The sequence below is a fragment of the Mytilus californianus genome, unplaced genomic scaffold, assembly GCF_021869535.1.
Source record: "Mytilus californianus isolate M0D057914Y unplaced genomic scaffold, xbMytCali1.0.p SCAF_7, whole genome shotgun sequence".
Taxonomy (NCBI): Eukaryota; Metazoa; Mollusca; class Bivalvia; order Mytilida; family Mytilidae; genus Mytilus; species Mytilus californianus.
In genome coordinates this window covers 54102170-54125317 of record NW_026262723.1, presented here as the reverse complement: position 1 = coordinate 54125317, position 23148 = coordinate 54102170, and the positions used below count along the sequence as shown (strand labels likewise).

Below are 23148 nucleotides of genomic sequence, written 5' to 3'. Positions count from 1 at the left end.
CCACCTCTAGAATAGGCAGTTTCACAATACATTTGAAGCACGGCTTTGATTGCTGATAAAATTGAAATAAATCTGACCGGAAAGATGTTTGTGAGACTTCAATATTGGATAATTTATTATAAATAAGGGATTCGTAAACGGTAATCAACGCTCGACGTTAGTCGCTAGTTGATTATCGTTTTCGAATCCTCTACATTATATAAATTTTCAAGCTTTATCAAGTTACTTATTTCTTATATTATACCCACCTCTTCTTTTAAATGTTCTCGATTTACCCAGGTGAATTGACTGTATATTTTACGTTTTGACAATAAATCAAGGGAATTTCATGTACATAATTTTATATTTTGTCTATTTATTTCTGAAATAGTCATAAATGGTTGTACCCAAACGGTTCACACACATATATATATAGAGAGAGAGATTTTAACACTGCATCGAGTGTGATACGATATTTATCCACTTGAGACAGTTAAATCCAGCGCATGTGATTTTTTTTTCTGAAACTGGTTTCGATATTTTAACCTTTTGATTTTATTTTATTTACAGATCATGGCTACTATTTGTATTTAGATAGTACTAATGGCTCTTCTGGTGATATATCATATATACAAAGTCCTGTTTTAAAAGTAGTTTCTGAGACGTGCCTTTCATTCTGGTATAACATGTATGGTGATGAAATGGGGCGATTAAATGTGACTGCTAATGGAAAACTTGTTTGGACGCATTATGGTGACCATGGTGACACATGGATTAACAAATTGATAAATATTGATCTAATGGAAAACCTTACGATTGAGTTTATTGGTATATTTGGAACCGGTTATGAATGTGACATTGCATTGGATGACATAGCATTAACACCGGGATCATGCTCAGGTATATGTTTATACATGTATAGTATATATGTATATAGTCCTAGAATATAAATATTTTGGTCGGTTTGACACTTATAAAGTCAGTAATTTGAAGTCAGTGTCAACAGAAACAGGTGAAATCTTTACATGTAGTAGTTTGCGATTTGAAAAAAGCAATGAATGTATTAAAACGAAAACAGAAAAGGTGTAAATATTGACCTTTGTGTTGATATATAGACAGACAAACATGTACCATACCAAGAGTTAATAGGAGTAACGAACATGCCTTTACATAATTATTAAATGTAAAAACATATACATGTTTCATATGATTTTTGAATTAACATGGGAAATAACTTTAATGTTTCCGTAGAAAAAAAAAATTAAAAAAAATGAGATCTTTGTATCTCTCTTGAATTAAATCTGATAAATTTTCAAAAATATTACATCACTGTCAGTATCAATGTTAACATTTATATAATTTGTCTAAAACCTCTGGATATGTTGGGTCATAATGAAAAATTAGGACAATATATATTGACGTTTTAGAAATCATTTGCATTAATATGAATATGTACTATGCGTTTGATCTTACTTCCATAGGAGTAAATACAGATGCACAAACATGCGCTAATCTGAATAGAATTACAAATTTGGAAACCTGTCCAAAAGAGTATTTATATACGGAAGATATTAATTTATCATTTGAACCTGATAAAAAGATGTGTTCTGGATACAGTGACAGGATCACAGAATCATTTCTCCACAATTGTACTACCTTGAACAATAAATCAAGTTGTGAACTTAATTTGTCAGAGTACGTTCAACGTTTTCCTATATGTTTTCGGCTTCATGATTTGCTGATACAGTATAAATGTGAAGGTAAGTTAAATAAATGGGTAAGCGGTTCTTTGTTTTGCATACGCATTTTATTTATTTATTCTTTGACTTCTGCGATTAACAGGACATTGGCATAATATCAATATATTTCAGCAAACAGAAGTATGCAAGACATTATCAGATATATCGAAGCATTGATATAAAAATAAAGAAATGCAGTATAATGTAAATGAAATATATATCCATTAAAGATCAACTGATAAAAATGTGAACAATTACATGTCATTGTATAACCAATCACAGCCACTATTTGTTTTAAAAGATTTTTCACTGCATCAAATTTACCGTCCGATTTGCAGTATAACTTTTGCCTAGTGTATGCTACTGTTGTATGCACATTTAGTTATACGTCAGCGGGCTAATTTCTTAGTGATAGATGACATGATTTCATTATAATTAAAATACTTCATGCTGACATAAGTAGCATATTTTGATATAAATATTGTATGGTATCATGATACCTAATAAAAGCTGTCTGTTTTTTTGTGAATATGAATACATATGTTAATAACAAGTCTTAAAACTTAAAACATTTTAGTACGATTTTCGTAAACGTACATTCAAGATACTGGATTTGCTGTGTCAAGCTCAAATTGTGTCCTCTGTGCACAGTTTTATGACCGAAAATTTAGATACCAACACATAAAACAGTGAATACATATGGAAATGCATGAACGACAAAAGGAATTTAACTAGTTGCGTCGACAGAGTAAGATTCTACTGCTATGCATACACCGTATGGTTCCCTATAATTGCTTACATCCACTTCATTTAAACTTTGGTGGATAATTGTCTCACTGGCAATCAAACCACATCTCCTTATTTTTGTATAGCCCATCAATCAACTCATGAATATAAAATAGACCACACTGAGAACACACTCTTGCATACCATTTTAACTGACATTCGTATATAGTCAATAGGGTATTGCACACAATATGTTTTTACTTTGGACTGATAAACTCATAGTTCGAAATATGACATCATCAGAATTGTCATAGAATATAATTTCGAGTGGACCATCAGAGTCAATTTCAGAAAAAGAAAATCTTATAAACGTTTGCTTTTTAGTTACATGTAGTATCTGAATATCAAGTTCATCTAGACATATGAAATTAGGATGTGTACTAACTGAATACAAGATGATTAACAGATGTTTAACGTCGAATAGCAGTTAAAACATGCATATTTTAGACGATAACAAACTAACAATTAATAGTAATACAATAGGAAGGGCGGGAAATTTCGACTACCGCTGAAAAATGAGGACATGTTGGATAGAGGCGGAAATTTTACCTAGCTACAATCTACTTACAGACCCCTAAGAATATTGTAGTATGGGTTTTTTAACGTGCATAGAGCTTGACACTCTACTTGAACAAGACATCGGATTAACGTCCCTATCACGACCAGATGTTGCAGCATATTTATACCTTCAGTACTGTCCCACTTTAGTAAGGATTTTACTGCCGAACGGGAGAAGTCAGGGAAGAGCGGATTTCATCACATATGGAAAGAGAGACGAAAGATACCAAAGAGACTTTCAACCTCATAAATTGAAAAAGAACTGATGTTGTCATGACAAAAATGAAAAACGACCAAACGACAAACAACTGTATACAAAACACAACATATACAACTAAAGACTGAACAACATGAATGCCACCAAAAAATAGGGGTGGAATATTAGGAGAAAAAGATTAATACATCTTAAAGTGTAGTTTATGGATTTTTTCCAAGATGTTTTTCTTCTTAATATAAAAATAAGAAGATGTGGTATAATAGCCAATGAGACAACACTCCATCAGAGACCAAATGAAATGGAGGTTAACCACTCTAGGTCACGTTATGAGTGCCAGTTTGTAAGAATCTGGCAATTTTGAAAAAAATCAAAACATGGCCAAAAAAAAACCCACAGACCTAACCATCCTATTTGAAGATACCCTCATCCTGAGTTAGAAATGAAAGGTCTTTTGTTTCTGCGTGTCTGGTAATTCGAGAAATATTTAGATACATTTTGGTTGGAAAAATAGCAAATTACGGAGTTATCTCCCCTTAATTGTTATTTTCTAGTACATTTCCACCTAATTATATCTTGAATTACCAGAACAGGGAAAGGAACGAATGTTATATTCATGCACCATTATACATTTTGAACCTAAATAAACATAAAGTTGAGCGGGTTTTTGTTTGTCATGTTTTCACCACTGCCTGATTCTTAGGAAGATTGGCACTTTAAAAGCTTACTTTCATGACTGTTTTGTATAGTTCTTGTCTAATATGAGTAAAATGTGTGCTAGCAGGAACATATAGTTACTACTCATTTTAGTATCAAATTTCTGTTGGAATACATATACATTAAACTTTAAAAATATATATGTTATTGATCAAAAAGTCTAACATGTTGATGAGCTCTCAGACTGCTTGATGGATTTAAATTCAAATTAGAATATATCTTTGCATTATAAAAAAGGTTCATCCCACCTTAGATAAAAAGAAGGAATCTGCTTGTTAATAGTACTTTTATATAGAAAACATAGTTTTATGATAAGACGTAGATGATCATTTACGTTAGAATGAAAAAAAAACAAAGCAGACGGCAGAACAGTCGAACATTTTGATATTGTCAAATTTAAATGAAACTAAAAGACATGTTTAACATGTTCAATATACTATGATTTACTAGACGTTTAAGTTGCACCAATATAAAAAAAAAATATGAAAAAAACAATCGAACTCAAACGTAAACTCAAAAAGAGGAAAGTCCAAAAACCAACTGTTAAACTATACCAACATGATCAACCGACGTAACGAATGGAAAACAATTTTCATATTTTAACTAGGTGCAGGAATTTTCCGATGAAAATGGTTAGTTTAAACTGGTTGTATAGCTAGCTGAACCTCCCACTTGCGGACATACAACATCAGAACTAAAAAATTCAAACAAACATACAAACAAATTGGACAGAGACGATAGCAAAAAATTTGTAATTGATAGTAAATCAGACAAAAACGCCAACAAAAACAGTTTTTGTAGTTGATAATACATACATTATATTAAATAAAAATGAAAACAACACTATAAAACCTTATGCGTCCGAATCGCACTTCTGTATTCACCTGTACCAGGAACGCCAAAATAGGAATCTATATAGATAGATGCACAAATATCACGTCAGGATTCATACAATCGAAAGGAAAATAATAATACAAAGACAAATAAAGTGAAAACTATTAAGTAAATAAAATGATACACAACTTCAGCACATAGAATGTTTATAACACAAGACCATCTTGTTTTATTTTTGAAGAAGACATTGAGTATTATCTAACATATTTTCTTTTCAAATGTCAAAACATAGAATTGTTTGGTGTTTTATCCATATTTATATGCCTAAAACATCTTGGGTGTAAGCTTATACTAAAATTATGTACTATCCTCCTTTGACTGGAGTATTCTTGCGAATTACATTTGACCCCTACTCATTTGTAGTTATACTAGTAAAATTCAAAAGTTAGGTCTCTATGAGATGGAACATGGAGAACATATCTGGGAACCAGTAGGTAGACAAAACAAAATATCTATAAGTATCAAGTATCTCCCAAAAAAAGGCGTGGTTTGTGAATCGGCTTTATTAACGATGTGCAATCTGTATTCAAGAAACACATGTCGTGAGCCATTTAAATAGTATCATACTTTTATTTTACGATCTTTTAAATGTTTTACATACATGTGTATATGCGATTTTCACGTATCTATAAACATGGTAAAGGCAAACTGAATACAAATGATGCTTTTATCACCAGTGACGATCGAATCAAAAAAATATAGAAGGTCAAATAAAGTACGAAGTTGAGGAGCAAATACTTAACATATATTTTGTTTCCTTTTAAAGTTGAAGAAACAACAGTTCCTTTACTGTCTACATCAGAAGCCCTATCGGAAGGTACGGTATAAAACATATAACAATGTTCTTGAATTATAAAATGGATGAAGCTAAAATGTACATAAACGATTTGTATAACTCATCCCATTTCAACTACTTTACTTCGATTAGCTGATGTAACTGGCATATTAAGAGACATATGAATTTGTACAACACAGCTTACTTATGTTATGAATGATTAAAGTAGTAGGTTATAAGTGTGCATAACTCATTTCTATTACAAATTTGAGCAAAATAGACTATATCTAATGACTTTTATTGAAGCTATCTAAACCATAGGGTGAAAAGCTGTTCTCGTCGTCTCTGAATTGGCCAAACTAGAAAACCTTAAAATAAGTATATCATATCGGTATGTCGGTAACTCTCATAATACACGTGTAATAGTAGCTGCATAGGTTTTGCCATGTTAAGTTACCTAGACATTTAACAGTAAGGATATTATTTGAAGACTACAAAAATATAATAGAATTGATGCTGCGACATCGAAAATATCATGTAATTCCGAAGGATAAGTACATTAGTATCTCCTCCTTCGCCTGCAACACATGTCGTAATATCAATTACGATTTGACTGAATTGAAATATCTTGTCATATTTTGCACAAAAAACAATGGTACTATGTCCAGTGTACTTTGATTAAACTTCATAAACAACGGTCGTGACAAAAAAGTTTATAAAAATCTAAAGTCTGTGATGTATTTAAGGTTTTGATCTAGATCATCTGTGATGAAGGTTATTCCTGAAACACGTGATATGCGCACTAAGGTTTCATACGTTTTTCTTAAATTAAATACAATCTTTTACCTCTGTCACATTTCACAAGCGAAATGTAAACATTTATAAAGTACTCGGAGATGCGACGAGGACGCTGAAGTGCGATGGTCACGCTGAAGTGCAATGATCTGCGCAGAAGTGCGATGGTCCTTTCCTGATGAACGGATTTTTTTAGTAAGAATATAAATACCAAACATTCAATATCTTCTCCAGTTTAATATAAAAAAAACCAAAACCATCCACGCTGATATATCTAGTTCCTTGATCTTATTCACAGCAGCCGTATAAATTTTCCGCTACATGTACCACATTTTTTAGTCATTGCAATTTGTACTGGTTTTATGGAAAATGACCTATGTATGTAGCGTCTATAGTGGTCAATATCTAAATGATTGTATGAACTACTGCTTTTTTGTTTTAAGCTTTGTACACTACAATGCTACATTTGGGACTGGAAATGCAACGACTAGCTATTATGACCGTTAACGGGTTATACTCTCTGTGTTTTATGTTTAAAAAAATCTTAAAAGCTATTTCTAACAAACAAATTGACTTCTACATCGATATGTGAACATGAAAAAAAAACATTGAAAATATCATTTATGTAAACCATCGCACTATAGCGTTACCACGATCGCACATATGCGTAGCTATCAACAATTACAATGCCACCATCGCACTTCAGGGCCAATTCATCGCTATTCAGGTAATTATCGCAGTTCAGAGTTCTACGTATATATGTAAACACTAAACCGAATCTCAGGAAAAGCGTCGGCAAGAAGAGGATTACAGTTGTTTCTAATGGGAATGCCTATTGCTTGTTGCAAAATACGTCCCACAAACGTAACAAATATGTTGTCAATCAAGCATCTTGATGATGTCAGTTCCAGAGAGTTTTTGGTTTGAATCAGAGTGACTTTTTACAGAATACAATTTATCCCTCCATAAGACAAGATACTTGAATCTTCGTTGGACATTCTCTTTTTTGAAACAATGCAGGACCAACTCTTTAATTTTGTCTTTTAGTTTGGAAATGGGAATGCTTGTTTAAAGTGTAGAAAAGTCAATTGTGTAATTACAATTTCAAAATGAAAGAGTCTTAGATTGTATGTACTCAAAAAGTACTTTTAGAAAAAAAGAATTTTATACATGTTATAGTATTCACATCTGATTCACGCCACCTCTAGAATAGGTAGTTTCACAATAACTTTGAATCCCGGCTTTGATTGCTGATAAAATTGATGTTTATAATTTAAAAAGAGGTTCCGTGGAGCATTTGGAAGACATATCAATATAAAGTTGTTTGTAAGGACACTTATGTGATTTAGGCATCAAATACAGTGAAGGATAATCCGGTTCTTCGTCTTTGTTTGAAATTCCAAAGGAACATAGAACAGACCTATGATTAGAGTTACCAAATGAATTGTCAATACTAATTAATTTATCAAACAGTTTATGATATGTGATTTGCACACAAAACGATGTTGTTTGGGGCTTTATCTGCGGGGAAAACAACATATTTATGATGAAGATAGGACAGGTGTTTGCAACATTTGGGTTTTTTAAGATTGATCTAGCATATGTATTCATAGACCTTTTCAGTTTTTCTAATTATAATTTGTTTCAATGACCTCACAGCCTTAATCCACCCGGAAAGAGTATCATAGTCTTCTTTTTCGCGTTTAACCTATTGCCTGGCATAATCCTCGATTGAATCCATAAGTATTGTGAAGTTGTGTTTCCAATTGATGAATTAAGGCTCACGATATTTCGGGCCTTTGGATAACACTTTACGCAGAGAAGTGTTATTGACAATGTTCAGGTCACCAGTAATAACGTAGCCAGTGGGATTATAGATGAATGGGAAACTAGCATAGGTGCAGTCAGGAGATTTAGACTTGAAGTCGTCAATATCGAGATCCTGTAACACGTGTTTGTAATTGAAAATCTTAATTGCAATTGGTTTGGTATAGGTACGAGAAGAGATAGGTACAGACTGATCTTTCAAATAGGAAAGGATTTTCGAGTGAACTGATTTATGATGAAGGATATTGCCCGAGTTTATGGCATCGAAACCTTTGTTGGCAAAGGAAAGTTGTAAAAAGAATCTTTTCTCCTTTTCATCTTTTCCTATACGAACTGGTTTAAAAAGTTTGTTACTGGCAATATCCGTGATGTTAGCTGAGTTTGTAATGGTTTGAATGGGGGTTTGTAACCGTGGTTTCCCAACATAAGAAGTACAGATAATGACATTTTGAAAGCGGTAGTGAAAATTAAAACAACCAAAATACCGAACCCCAATGAAAATTCAAAACAGAAAGTCCCTTATCAAATGGCAAAATCAAAAGCTCAAACACATCAAATGAATGGAATACAACTGTCATATTCCTGACTTGGTATAGCCATTTTCTTATGTAGAAAAGGGTGGATTGAACCTGGTTTTATCTCTAGCTAAACTTCTCACTTGTGTGACAGTTGCATAAAATTTCATTATATTGACAACAATGTGTTAGCAAAACAAACACCTGTTCGCTATGCCCGTGTCTGTAGTGACGTTTTGGATTTTAATGAGCGTAATCTATGTATTAATTATTAAGGCAGGGATTTCGTTACCACAAATTACTTAAAACCTTTACTAAATTCTTCGATAGATACAAACATTTGGTTTGCAAGTTTTTTTGTATCTGTACACAACTTATTTGAAACGGAATAGCACATCCTAATGTTTACGGGAATGTTGTTTAACGAGCCCAGAAATTTAGATACGCTCTGGGTACACTTAACAATCCTTTAAATAAACTTATTCTTAAAGTTACTAATTCAACACTGTAATAAGATCTTTGAATATTGCTTTATCGGTATACACATTGAAATAGATCAGTAGATTAAAACCATGCTAAATACTATTGTTATACCCATATGCACATTCACTGTACTACTATATGTCGATACCTATATTTTGGCATTGCTCAAGGTCATGTCTTTCCCCGACTGTTAATGACGTCTTTACACTAAAAAGTTAAATAACAAAAATACCGAACTCCATGGAAAATTTAAAATGGATGTTGGATGTGTACTGATGGATATTTTAACCGTAGGTTCATGATTTGTTTATTAGTTGTTATTGGCTTTGTACTAGGTTTCAGTAACTGCGAGTACTTGCAGATCTGTACTTGTGTTTTTTTTTTGTTGTGGGATGTATAGATACACTTCAACGTCAGGTCTGTGTTTTCGTTAGATGTTTTCTGCTTTATATCGATCTGATGAATTAAGCTCTTTTTTACTGATTTTCAGTTTGTTCTTCTACTGTACTGTTACACCACTGTCCCATGTTAAAAGGAGGATTTTGCGCCAGCAAACTAGTTTAACTCCACCACATTCTGTATGTGCCTATCCCAAATGAGGAGCCTGTAGTTCAGATATAATGAGTTCAGTGGTTGTCGTTGATTTATATCTGTCATAATAGTTTTTCGTAAATTGTTTTGTTATAAATTAGGCCGTTCGTTTTCCTAATTGAATTGTTTCATATTTTTATATGTCGGGGCCTTTTAAAGCCGACTATACGATATGCGTTTTTTTGTTGTTGAAGGCCGTACGGTTGCCTATAGTTGATAACATCCACGTCATTTGAACTTTGCTGGATAGTTGTCTCATTGGCAATCATACCACTTCTTCTTATTTTCAAATAGTCATAATAAGAAAAAGTGTCAAAAATTGTAGTGAATAAAGTTTCGTGCGAATATGATGATTATCCACCAGCTTTTGTATAATTAACTTATAGCTGTTTATAAGAATGTCATCACAAAGTTTACTTTTGTTTAGGTTATGACTGCGCCTTTCTGTACTAAAATTAACGGTGTTATTTCAAATAAAACCATTCTAAAAGACAGGCGAAAGATACCAAAGGGACATTCAAACTTATAAGTCGAAAATAAACTGACAACACAATGGCTAAAAAAGAAAAAGACCAACACAAACATACAAACAATAGTACACAAAACACAATATAGAAAACTAGAGATTGAGCAACAATAACCCCAGCAATTGAAATAAAATGTCATGAATAGTACGCTACGGAATCAAACTCAGGTAAATTAATACATTGTAATCTCACTTTAATAATAATCAGGAGAAAAATAAAGGCATCCTACCCGCATAGGTATTTTCGATGATATAGATGTAATGACAATTATCTGAATACCGGTACAAGACTTGCTAAAATGTTGAAGAGGGTTAGTAAATATCTATTTCGAAATTGAGCATAGATACAAGTGAGACATGCTGACTTTTGGTCTCTTCTAGGCAATCGAAAAATTCCAAATTAAATGTCAGACAGTTATACAAAATAATAACTTTGATCCTGGTTGGTTGGGAAGAAGTTAGTAGTTAAACAAGGATTCAGTAAAGGCTAACATTTTAAAATTAAAGAGTTGAATATTAGATGTGCGATTCAAGAATATGGGCTTTGCTCGTTGTTGAAGGCCGTACGGTGACCTATAGTTGTTAATTTCTGTGTCATTTGGTCTCATGTGGAGAGTTGTCTCATTGGCAATCATACCACATCTTCTTATTTTTATATTGAACTGATGAATCAATAATCGAGAAAGTATGTATGTTCATTAATAATTAGCCTATACAACAAATTTATAACAAAAAAATAATGACATAATTTTGCTGTCTTTTTTGTTGTCCTAGAAACTAGCACTGAACCAATTGCATCAAAAGTAAAGAAGAAATCCGAGAATTTAAATTACACAGGTAAAGGAAAATGATTACTTGTATTTTGTCGTTAAAAGAGAGGTGAACCAATTGCATCAAAAGTATAGAAGAAATCCGAGAATTTAAATTACACAGGTACAGGAAAATGATTACTAGTATTTTGTCGTTAAAAGAGAGGTGAAATATACCAAACGTATATTCAAACTCATAAGTCTGACACGAACTGACAATGCCATGGCAAAAAAAAAAAAACGACGTAAAGGCAAACATCAGTACCAAAACATAACATAGAAAAATAAAAGACTGAGCAACATGACCCCCCCCCCCCCAAAAAAAAAAACAAAAAAAAACAAACAAAAAAAACACACAAAAAACAAAACAAAAAAAAACAGGGGTGCTCCGAAAAGGTTAACAGATCCTGCTCCACATTTGACACCCGTTGTGTTGCTCATGTAAGTACAAACCCGGAAATAAGTCTAATTCGGTAGGTCACATTCGAGAAAAAGAAGACGTGATTATGTTTACAACAATTCGAACATATTCGTCGATCTGTGAAACAGATATTTAATAACGGTCAACCAACTCTCGTGTCTGTAGGCCTAGAAGCCATATAATTAAACATCGATATGACCTCTGAAGAATTCTATTGGAATATTGAACTATGACCCGATATAACATAATATATCTTTAAATACACAAACAAGCACGTGCCATTTTTTCATGGTATAATGACAATTTTTCTAGGTCCGTTTGATTTTATGTCATATATTACAAACATACGTATCATCGTGTTTAACTGTATAAGGATATTTGTTGTGGGTCGAATCAGTCAACAAAATCATTCTTCACGGTTGCTCCTTTTTTGACTTTTCAATGTTGACATTCCGATCTCTTAACTACTGAACATGATTAGCATCTTTCGTAATCCATCTCCAACTATGGATCAAACTGATGGTCGCATGCGAACGGATTCAAATGATTCATATATATGTCCGATTGTTATGCAATTTATATAATATTTATATTAAAATACAAAATCTTTCAACAGAGTAAGAATGGGAAAATGAAACATCACAGCAATCCCAAAGTTTCAAGGACAAACATTTCACTTATCAGTGCAGCATGAATAAACATAAATGAGAAACTACTCTTTATCTCATCGGAACAAATTTGTTCTTGTAACGTGTTCTTCGTGTTTGATATATTGTTCGTATGCGTCTTTGCTGATATTAGAGTCTCCAGTATCAAACGTAATATTAAATAAATAGTTGGCACTTAGAATGTTAATGACAACCATTTTACCCTATTTCCACTTCTATCAAAAGACTGACACAAATATTCAAAACAGTAATATTCATAGAAAATCAAATTCAGAATTGAACCATACGTTTTCCTTGTATTGAAAACCACCTCAAAGCTGAAAAATAGCTTCATTGATAAGAAAATCTCAAATTAATTCTAATTGATAGGTAACAAATAGTAAATTCCTTTAAAAGATTATATCCAAGCTCACTAAGTACACTATACAAACTTAAAAAAAACAAAAACAGTGCATATATCAACCTGAGACATAATGCATCTAAAACTGATGCATTAGTGAATCACAAATCATTTTTTCTAGCTTCATGTGTTGTGACCATCTTAGGAATGTTCACTCTATGTACAAACACGTATGTTCATGAGACTTTCGGAATTCAGGAACTTTTCAATAGTTGCTGATGTTATATCTGAATTTGTTTTTGGTGTAATATAAGGAATTTGGTGATGGTGACAGATCTTCGATATCGTGTTTCAACATTTTAAAGCTCGATTTAAAGATTACCATATTGCACTGACACTTAACTTTGTGAAGGTCGTATGTTAAAATCTAGATATATTTCGGAATTTTACGTGATGTTGGGTTGCTCTTGTGTTGACTAATACTTAACATCTCTTTTGATTAATATTACAAATAGTGTAAACAATCCACTAGTAACGAATATTTATCTGAAACGGTCATTTTGACCCGAACAGCTTTTTACAGGCTGAACAATAAATTATTACGTCATTTTCAGTCTTTCAGTCAATTATTAGACTTATCCGCTACGTTGAATTCAGCACGGTTCAGACAATCCGCCTGTAGTCTGTTCAGTAGTTGTTATTTACATCTACACATACTCATCATACTGAGTTGTCCGAAAACACTGAACAGTTTTGAATTGACTGCAAGCGAATTGTCCACTGAATTAATCTCAGAAGACAAGTCTGAAAGTGGACGGGAATACTGCACATAACTTGATAATTAAATGGTCAGACTTTTCAGATTATGCTAAGATCGAAATGACCGTTAAAGACTAAAAATCCTTTTATCAAGCATGAAGATTCTTGAATAGCACATCTTATATTCAACTCTGTTGTAACAAAGCCCTATGTCTCAACTGCTTACATTTTAAATTTAAGCCTTTACTAAATCCTTGTTTAACTACTAACTTCTTCCCAACCAATCAGGATCAACCGTCAACTTCACAGTAAAGTGAAAATGTTACTTGAATCTTCATACAATGCACGTATTTACTGTAACTTTCAATCAAAAACGTTTCAAACTAAACTTTCATTTTACAGAACAAAATCAAATGTGACACTCAACCTTATCCTACGCACAAACCTGAATTTTACTCCCAACTTTGAAGTGCAAACGTGTGTGTTGCCTTAAAAAATATACTTTAATTGCAATCAATTAAATTCCATTTTCCACTATATTGATTATGACCTTTTTCTGAAATTTTGTGACTATGTTGGCTGCATCTATTCTATGAACTTGAAATAAAGGATAGCACAGATACGGATACGGTCAAGCGTATCTCATATCTTGACTTTCATCTTGACATTGACAACGAGGGATGGTTAAAAAATCAATTTTACGACAAAAGAGATGATTTCATTTTCCAATTGTGAACTGTCCATTTTTGTGTAGCAATATTCCAGCATACCCTGTATACTGAGTATATATCTACTAGTTGATACGATATTCTAGGGCTTGCGTTTTCTATCATAATATTTGATAAAGGGTTAATGCTTACAAGGAAGCTATTGCATTAAGCGTTTCTAATGTTAAAGAAGGAGTCATCCATTTGAACAATTTACAGACACCGTTATGGTTTGATTGACCCTTATGGAATATCTGTGTCACATATGACTACGGATGTATTCCAGTTGTCGTAATTATAATGTTGCATGTAGAGCAGGAACTGGTTACACTTCTGGAGCACCCGAGTTCACTCCTTGTTTTTGGATGGGTTAGAGTTGCTCAGTCTTTAGTTTTCTGTGTAATGGTTGTTCTTTTGTGGCCATGGTATTGTCTTTATTGGACGTAATATTTTCGAATGCCCATTGTTATCTTTAGTCTCTCATTTCAATTAACCCCAAGAATTAACCACAAGAATTCAACTTTAACACCAGGCTTTAAACTTTAAATCCAAACTAAGTATATGAACATGAAACACATTGTTTTGAATCACGGACGTCCCCGGACAATGACCGCTAATTTGTTAGAGGTATTACGTCTACACATAAGGACATTACAGTTACGGTATGTTGCAACCATGATATTGCAGTTGAAAACTAGAGCTGAATGTACAAATAATATAATATATATATATATATATATATATATATAGAATAATGGCATTGTTTTAATACTGACGTTATCAGCAAGAGAATAAAGCGAGCTCATTAGGGTGAGCTGATATTCGAGTTGATGAAGACAGTATCGAAAAATAAAATGCCATTATCCTTTTATCGGCAATTTGTCTTAACTGTAGATTTTTTGGTTGAGGATATGAAATAAAATGAAATAGTTAGTAAAACTACTTTTACGAGTACAAAAAGTTGAGATAGTTGTTTGGTTGTATGAATGAAGTCGCGTGCATTTCATTGATAAATTGAGGCAGATAGAAGAGCACGTGACGTTGCTGCACTGATAGATGACGTCATTTCCTAATATTTTCGAGTATCAAGATCTGTCCATGACCTTTAAAGTATTAGGCAGGAAGATCAAAGGGAAAATGTACAAATTGCCGATAAAATACAATACTGCATACACTTAATATTATATAAAAAAATCTTCGTTCTTAAAGAAAGCAACGTATACCTAGAAGGTACGACAGGAAGCTGCTGCGAAAAAATGTGACAGTTGGGGTATACAAAAAATACACAAACTTTAAAAGTTACTAACTTGCAACTGGTACATTACTGAGACGTGTTTTTTTAGTACTCTACCCTACTCCTATCATCTAGATCTCAATTAGTAGAAATATCCAAAAATACATTGATATAAAAGACCGCAATGAGATTATTTCGTGATGAAGCACATACTAATATCGATATTGCAGATAAAAAAACAACACAGTTGCATGTACAAGTTGTATCCTACAATGCTGCATATACTAATTAATATGGTATCAACACTCTTCTTTAAAAAGCAAACTCAAAGTACTTTTATTATGTGCATTGTGCTTGACTTTTACATCTAATAGTTCAAATTTCCATATTTCTTTCAAACATCAACGTAGGATATAACATTGAATTTAAAAAATGTATCTTTTTAGGTAAAATATTTCAACTTTTAATAAATTGTTTTCTTATTTGCAGGTCTGGTTGTTGGACTAGTCATGGGTTCGTTAGTGCTTGTGTTGATTGTAGTTGTGATAGCTATTTTCATCAGGAGGTATGTAAGATTAATTAAACAGAAGTGGATGCTTGTGAATTTTAATTGGGTTTACTAGATTGTTGGGTCTTGATGTCATCCCAATTTATCTAGAATTCATTGTTTTAAATTACACAGTAAAACTTACTTGTGCTTTTGTCCGACTGATGCAAGAAAGTACCTTATACTGTGCATGTAAACAGACAACTGGTAAAAAGATAAAGCGTCTTTGAATTGCAAATTTGATTTTTATTATTCCTAAATCTATGCAAAGATGTTCATTGGCTGTTACCGAAATCAAACCTACACAAAGCTTTTATTTCAATTTTTGCTTCATAAACACATACTCTTTGAAATTGAAGATCACCGTGGAGTAACAATAATCTACCATTCATTTTATGACAGAGATTTTAGATTCCTTAAGTTTCGCTGTCAATATAGAGTAAAGGAAATGTGTGGTATTCACCACTGAGAAAGAGACTTGACATGACCTCCACATTTTACACCGATATGAACATAAATAAATCAATTTACACTGATAAATATAAATAGCACGTACAATAGTACAATGACGATTTAACGGTTTGATTTTATATCATAAATAGATAAAAATGTACATCATCGTTTCAATTTTAACCGGTGTAAGAATGATTTATTTGTGGACCGAAACAGTTTGCCTATCGGATCGCAGTTTTACTTTTTCGTCTGACATTCTTTTCAATAACTGAACATGCCAAGCACATGTACAATCATCTCCAACTATTTTTTTACCAGTAAATAATGTATAATTAGCGATGGTCCTGTTTTTATTTTGACAAAATTGAACCAAATCAATGTTAATAATGAATTAAAAGACATTCTGTTCCTGTAAAAGAGAGAAAAACGATACCAAAGGGACATTAAGACTCATAAGTCGAAAACAAACTGAAAACGCCATGGCAAAAATTGAAAAACAGACAAAAGACAAACAAAAGAAAAATGTATGAAAAAAGACTACTTGGTTTCCTCCTCTTTACAATGACGTAGTCGTACGTAGCTAATGGCGTTTTTTCCCCCTAATTATAAAGAGTGGCATACCTAAAGCTACTATTCTTTTTTTTCCAAACAGGGAAAAAAATATCCACGATCGTGCATTTAAAACAACTCAGCATTACACTTCAACTGGGTGAATAATATGAATGAGGTATGAAAAAAATCTTGACCGTTGCCATGAATATTTTTTTGTTTGATGTTTTTTTTTTTGTATCGATCTGAAGGGTTAAGCCTTTTTCAACTGATTTTTTATAGTTTGTTCTTCTGTTGTCCTGTTACACCACTGTTCCAGGTTAGGGGAGGATTGAGCATTCACAAACATTTCACTTCTGTTCTCGTACTATGAACAACAAATTTATTTATTTTGTAAAAAAATATTTCCGTACTCCTAACAAGAAAATTATTATATTTGAATTTACCTGTGTACGTTATTTTATTTAACGCCATTTTGTCCAAGGTTATAGTTGTCTTTATGACATTGTTTTACATCCCCTCTTTTTTATTTAACATTGTATTTATATTGTGTCATAGATCAAACTTATTCGTTCAGTATATGTTTACTTGTTTTTGTTGATATGTCTTTTTGATTGAGTTAAGCCATTTCAATTGATATTTTATAGTGTGTCTTTCTATGTTGTAATGTTACACTACTATTTCAGGTTTGGATGAAGGTTGGCGCCTGTTAAAACGTTTAAACCCGCTGCATTTGTTTGCACCTGTCCTAAGACAGGAACCTGTTGTTCAGTGGTTGTCGTTTAATGATGTGGTTCTTAAGTGTTTCTCGTTTCTCTTTTTTTATATAAATTAGACCGTTGTTTTTCCTGTTTGAAATGTTTTACACTAGTCATTTTGGGGCCCTTTATAGTTTGCTGTTTGGTGTGAGATAGGGCTCCATGTTGAAGGCCGTACTTTGAATTATAATCGTTTACTTTTTACACATAGTGACTTGGATGGAGCGTTGTCTCATCTGCACTCATACCACATCTTCTTATTCCTATTAACCCCGTCACATGTTTTATGTGCCTGCCAGGAGCCTGTAGCTCAATGGTTGTCGTTGGTTCATGTCTGTCATATTTGTTTTTCGTTAATTGTTTTGTTATAAATTAGGCCGTTAGCTTTCTCAATTGAATTGTTTCATATTTTTCATGTCGGAGCCTTTTGTAGCCGACTATACAGTACGGGTTTGTCTCATTGTTGAAAGCCGTACAGTTGCTTACATCCACTTCATTTTAACTTTTGTGGATAGTTGTCTCATTGGCAATCATACCACATCTCCTTATTTTTATAATGGCAATCATATCACATTTCCTTATTTTTATAATGGCAATCATAACACATCTCCTTTTTTTATAACAATAACACCATCAGTGTCTTAGAAAAATCTAAAAACTTATTTCAATGTCTCGACTTTTCAACTTTCAAGATTCTATTTGCCAATTATCAATCAACTGACTTCTAACAAAAATTGTTTCCTTTCGCCAGTTGTAAACTTGTTTTATACCTGGCAACATGAGACTGCTTCCAATATTGTCCAATGCATAGTATAATAAGTTGAAAATTATATTTAGGTGTTTCACCAGTTTTTGATGAAAATAACGATTGATTCATGAAAAATAAAAGGTGGTGTTGCACAAGGAGCTGTACTAGTTCTTTTGTTGTTTGTATTTTATATCAATGATATTGCTGATGATACTTTAACGCATCTGTCAACAAACACAAATATAGGTCGTTAAAAATTCGATTTATAAAAAAATCTCCATTGAGGTAATAATTGTTTAAACTATTCATAAAAAAATGAACTGAATATAGGATATTTTCTAATACTAATTATCAGTGAATGGATAAACCTTGTATTGTTTTTAATAAACATGATGTTCAGTGTTTTGAAACACATTAACATCTAGAAGTGACTTTCAGCTTAAATTGTACATGTGTCACATTCAAAATAATGTCAACAGCACATCCACTCAGCTATTGAACTGAAATTTACCCTCAACAAACAGAACCTGTATTTTACCAGTGTTTTACAAATGTTAGAATATCCCTATTTCAATCGTTGACGGTTTTACTCAAGAAATTATTAAAAAATAATGAACGTGTACAACATGAGGCAGCAAGAAAAGTATTGGGTCTACCAAAACATACAAGCTTAGAGACACTACAATTGTACTTTTTTATGGTGACCTTTGCAATTACGAGAACATATTTGTTTTACCAAACTGATAATTTAAATTGTATAGAGCATTTACATTGATGCATTGTTAGTGATTATCGACAACGTTTTATTATATTACAGCCATTCTAAAACGTATTTTTCCTACTCGATCAGACTTAACAATCTAGACCCTGTTGTCCGCGACCTCCCCACGATTCAAAGATTTAAAAGAGCAAATTGATTCAATATATATTATAAAACCCCTTTTATTATTCTGTTGGTTGCAGATTACTAAATGTTCTTGATACCAAACTATGGCATAGATATAGCTCATTTAATGCTGATCAAAACCGTTTTAATTTTGTGAACGATCCAGACTCTGTCCGTAGATAGGTAATTGAAGAATCATCAATTTAATTCATTGAATGATCTTTAAAAATGCAATGGCACGTGAACAGCTGAAAATTAGTTTAAACTTTCTAAGGGATTTAAAAATTGAAACTTTTCTTTTTGGAGATGATACTTTGTCTGAAAATTGAAATGTCACAATATTCATGATATTAGAATCGGCTCAATTGTACATCAATTAACAAAACATTTGTTTTAACAGAAACTGACCACAAAACATACTTCATTTTCGTTATATTTTTATTCTTTTACTCTTTTTTTTTCTAGCCCTTTCTCTCTGTTTGATCCTTTTCCTTTTTGGTTGTCATTTTTGTTCTTTTTTTTCCATTTTTGGAAATTTAATATAGTAGACAACTCCATCTTTCAGTTAGGTTATTCATTTCCATTTTATTTCATACACTTTTGTTTGTTTAAGATATTTCTTTATATATTTATTGCTTATTCATGTGTATTATTAAGTTGGATGATTAACTGAAGAGGAACAATTAGTATCCGATTCTTGTGTGTTTTTTGCAATAAAATATGTTGAAACTAAACGCTGTTTCCTATTTACATGTTTCATATTAAAAATTGATTGCGTTTTTAGTCTTGTTAAAGTAATCATTGTTTCGTACACTTCTGTTGATTTTTAATACTTTTGTCCTTGTTCACATTAGCTGTGGGACTCGTTTAGTATACATATATAGGTATATTATATTAGAAAAAAAGTAACGGTTAAATATTTCTGGATTAGCTCTGACGTACATGTAGTAATAACATTATACTTTTTGTTATTTCAGATTTTCATCCGTAAAGAACAAATTAGAAAAGGTTGACAGACTTCAAGGAAATGACTATATTGGTCAGCAAAATATAGCTATGCCACAGTCTTTAGGTCCAACTGAGCATTTGCAATACAAAGATATACAATCTGAAAGAAATAATAGGAATCATGGCTATGTGAATGCTGGTACACCTATTCAAAATAACGATTCCCAGTATAATTATTCCAATATAACTACGACAAACTCTAATGTGAATAAGAGCGTAAAGGACAATGATCTTACAAATGTTGCACTTCAGGAAGATGTACCCCGAGCTAAATATGTAATGAATGACGATGAGTATGCAATTGTCGATCCAACAGCAAAAACAAGCATTTATCTTTCCAAAGAAGATAAAACCATGGCTACAGAAAATTATATGGTTTTAGATCCCAACGAAATGGGTTTTGACAGGTCAAATTTTTCCCACAAAAACCAACCTTATGAGCTTGCTAAGCCAGTCAGTGACAAGTATACAGATGACGAAAATGATCGGTATGCTGTGTCTCAAGAAGGAACGTACGACTATTCTGGAAGTAACCGTCTAAATGAATTAGAGGATAACATTTATAACCATGCTGTCGATGATGTTTATGATTCTGGAAGTCTCAAAAGAACAAATGAAGGGAAAGATGACACATATGATCATTTCTTTGGACACACAACGGAGGATGACTATGATATATCAAGAAAGACCTGAGCTGGTTCATGAAATATTATCTGTTTTGTACAATTAAGTTATCAGTTTGATTTTGTTTCATTTGACCTAATGCAGTTTATAGCAAAATTCTATTCACAGTTAAGTAAGTGCTGATCAATTGAGGGCAATATATCTAATTTAAACTATATTTGTTTTCATATTTGTATTTCAATATGTATTTAACCAATTGTTGGGAGAGATATTTTTCTTTATTCGTTTTCTACATGTGTCATTATAGAATTGTCATTTTAAAAACAACTAAATATGGCAACATTGTGCCATTTTTTTATTGCTTTGTTTCTAAGTTTACATTTTATTTATCATACAATCCTTTTCGTGCAGATTTGTATATAAAACAGAAGATTTTATTTTATTGAACACCTTCACGTAAATGTAAGACATAATATAAAACTGATAGGCAGTATATTTCCTGGTACTATAAAATCACTTTCAGTTTTGTCAATCAAAAAAACAAGAGCATACTGATGTACACGTGAAAATCTGAAACAACGAAGCGTCACGTATGCGTACGATTCCTTTTCCGATACATGACCCTCTGAGTATCTTCACAAAGCGCAATTACACATTGTCATTTAAGTCAAAACCCTACGCCGCTTTCAAATGTCTTCAACTGTTTCGGTTGTTATACAACATTACCTTTTAAATATTCGGCTTTGGGCGTTTCTGACGAATCTAGAAAGAGCTTTGGAAGCAAGAAATTTATAAAGTGCTGTTTTCGGATTTTTTTCAACGTATTTTTTTTAAAAACAATTATCACACACCGACAAGTTTCAAAAATGTTACTTGTACATGTATACACTAGTGGGTTAATAAGTAGAAATTCCAAAATTCCAAGATAAAACTCATTTATCAGATAAATTTAAATACAATACATTATTATATATTAATATAGTGAATGGCTTCACCGAATTCATACATCAACCAATCAACACAAGAAGCGTATTCATATATGGTCTCTAACAAAAAATAATTTCTATCAATGTCAAACATAAAATCGGCCCCGAATTGACCCCTCCCCTTGTTAATTCCTATCAATAAAAAAGCAACAGGTATACACAAAATTTTACAATTCAAACCAGTACTAAAAAGCATTTCACTTTATAATTCCGGAATATAATATAACAAAATACTAGTTCAAACATGACAATGTATAAACCATTCAGACTCCAAATAACAACGACAAGTATTTGTGAAATTTGTTCGCAGAAAAGTTAACTTTAAGAATAACTATATATACGAGTATTTAGAATAGTTTGATGTAACTTACCTGGGATCGATAACTCATCGAAACAATTTTGTTTTTCCACTAACATGTCGTAGCGTGAATATCTATACACAGTTTACTGCATATATGTACCAGTATTATATCTTACATTCAAAAGTGTTTAATCATTTAACTCTTATAAGTGCTTTCAAAATGTTCTACAATAATCTAATAACATTGTTTTGTTGCGGAAAAAAAACCAGTCAATTGGATTGTTGATTTTAAGGCAATTGGACTAATTAAAAGCAAACTGTTATGTAAGCGTTGTTTCTTTTTATTATGTCCGTGCATGTTTCATAATGCCTTTTTGTCTAGACGGGTGTGTCTTTCTGTCATGATTGCTTAACATCCCTAGTTAGAAAACGCAGCTGTTGTATATGAGACATAACAAGTCTTCGTTATGTATACAATTAAATGTAAAAAAAGGTAAAAAAAAAAACATCCACCGGCTTATTTAATATCAATATCAACATCAAAATGTAATAATAGTTCATCTACAACAAAACTACTAAATAGCCTTTCACTGACTTTGGGTTGTCCTTTTAAACATGTGACTAATTTAAATGTTTCAGAACGGTAAACCTTCTCATAACTTGCGACGGTATTGTCGTAAAGCATTGCAACAAACTGTAAAACATCATTGAAATAAAAGATTTGTAATTTATACAATTTTTCATCTATATTGGAAGGGACATTAAGTCCACAGAAAGTACTGCACGAATCCAACAAAACGTCGAAATGCACAACTGCACATATTTTCATCCTATTCTGTCAAGTTTAATGCATTTCCAATACAATGGGAAAATTGAATTAATGCAATATGGAACTCAAACATTAAGTTAGTGAGTAAAAATTGCTGATAAAAAGGTTAGACTTACAGACTA

General features: G+C 32.2%; 1 protein-coding gene across 2 annotated transcripts; it reads left to right on the top strand.

Annotated features, from left to right (window-relative positions):
• Positions 1 to 558: 558 nt before the first annotated feature.
• On the top strand, positions 559 to 22525 carry LOC127707512 (uncharacterized). Of its 2 annotated transcripts, none has more exons than XR_007984944.1 (6): positions 559 to 879; positions 1461 to 1739; positions 5654 to 5704; positions 11174 to 11332; positions 15827 to 15902; positions 20256 to 22525. XR_007984944.1 is itself a non-coding variant. In XM_052212090.1 (6 exons), exons 1-6 carry the CDS (start codon positions 666 to 668, stop codon positions 20977 to 20979), a joined length of 1407 nt encoding a protein of 468 aa, XP_052068050.1. In that variant the 5' UTR covers positions 559 to 665; the 3' UTR covers positions 20980 to 22525. The 2 variants fall into 2 exon arrangements, 1 of the variants encoding a protein (XP_052068050.1); XM_052212090.1 differs by having other exon boundaries at positions 11174 to 11236.
• Positions 22526 to 23148: the final 623 nt, after the last annotated feature.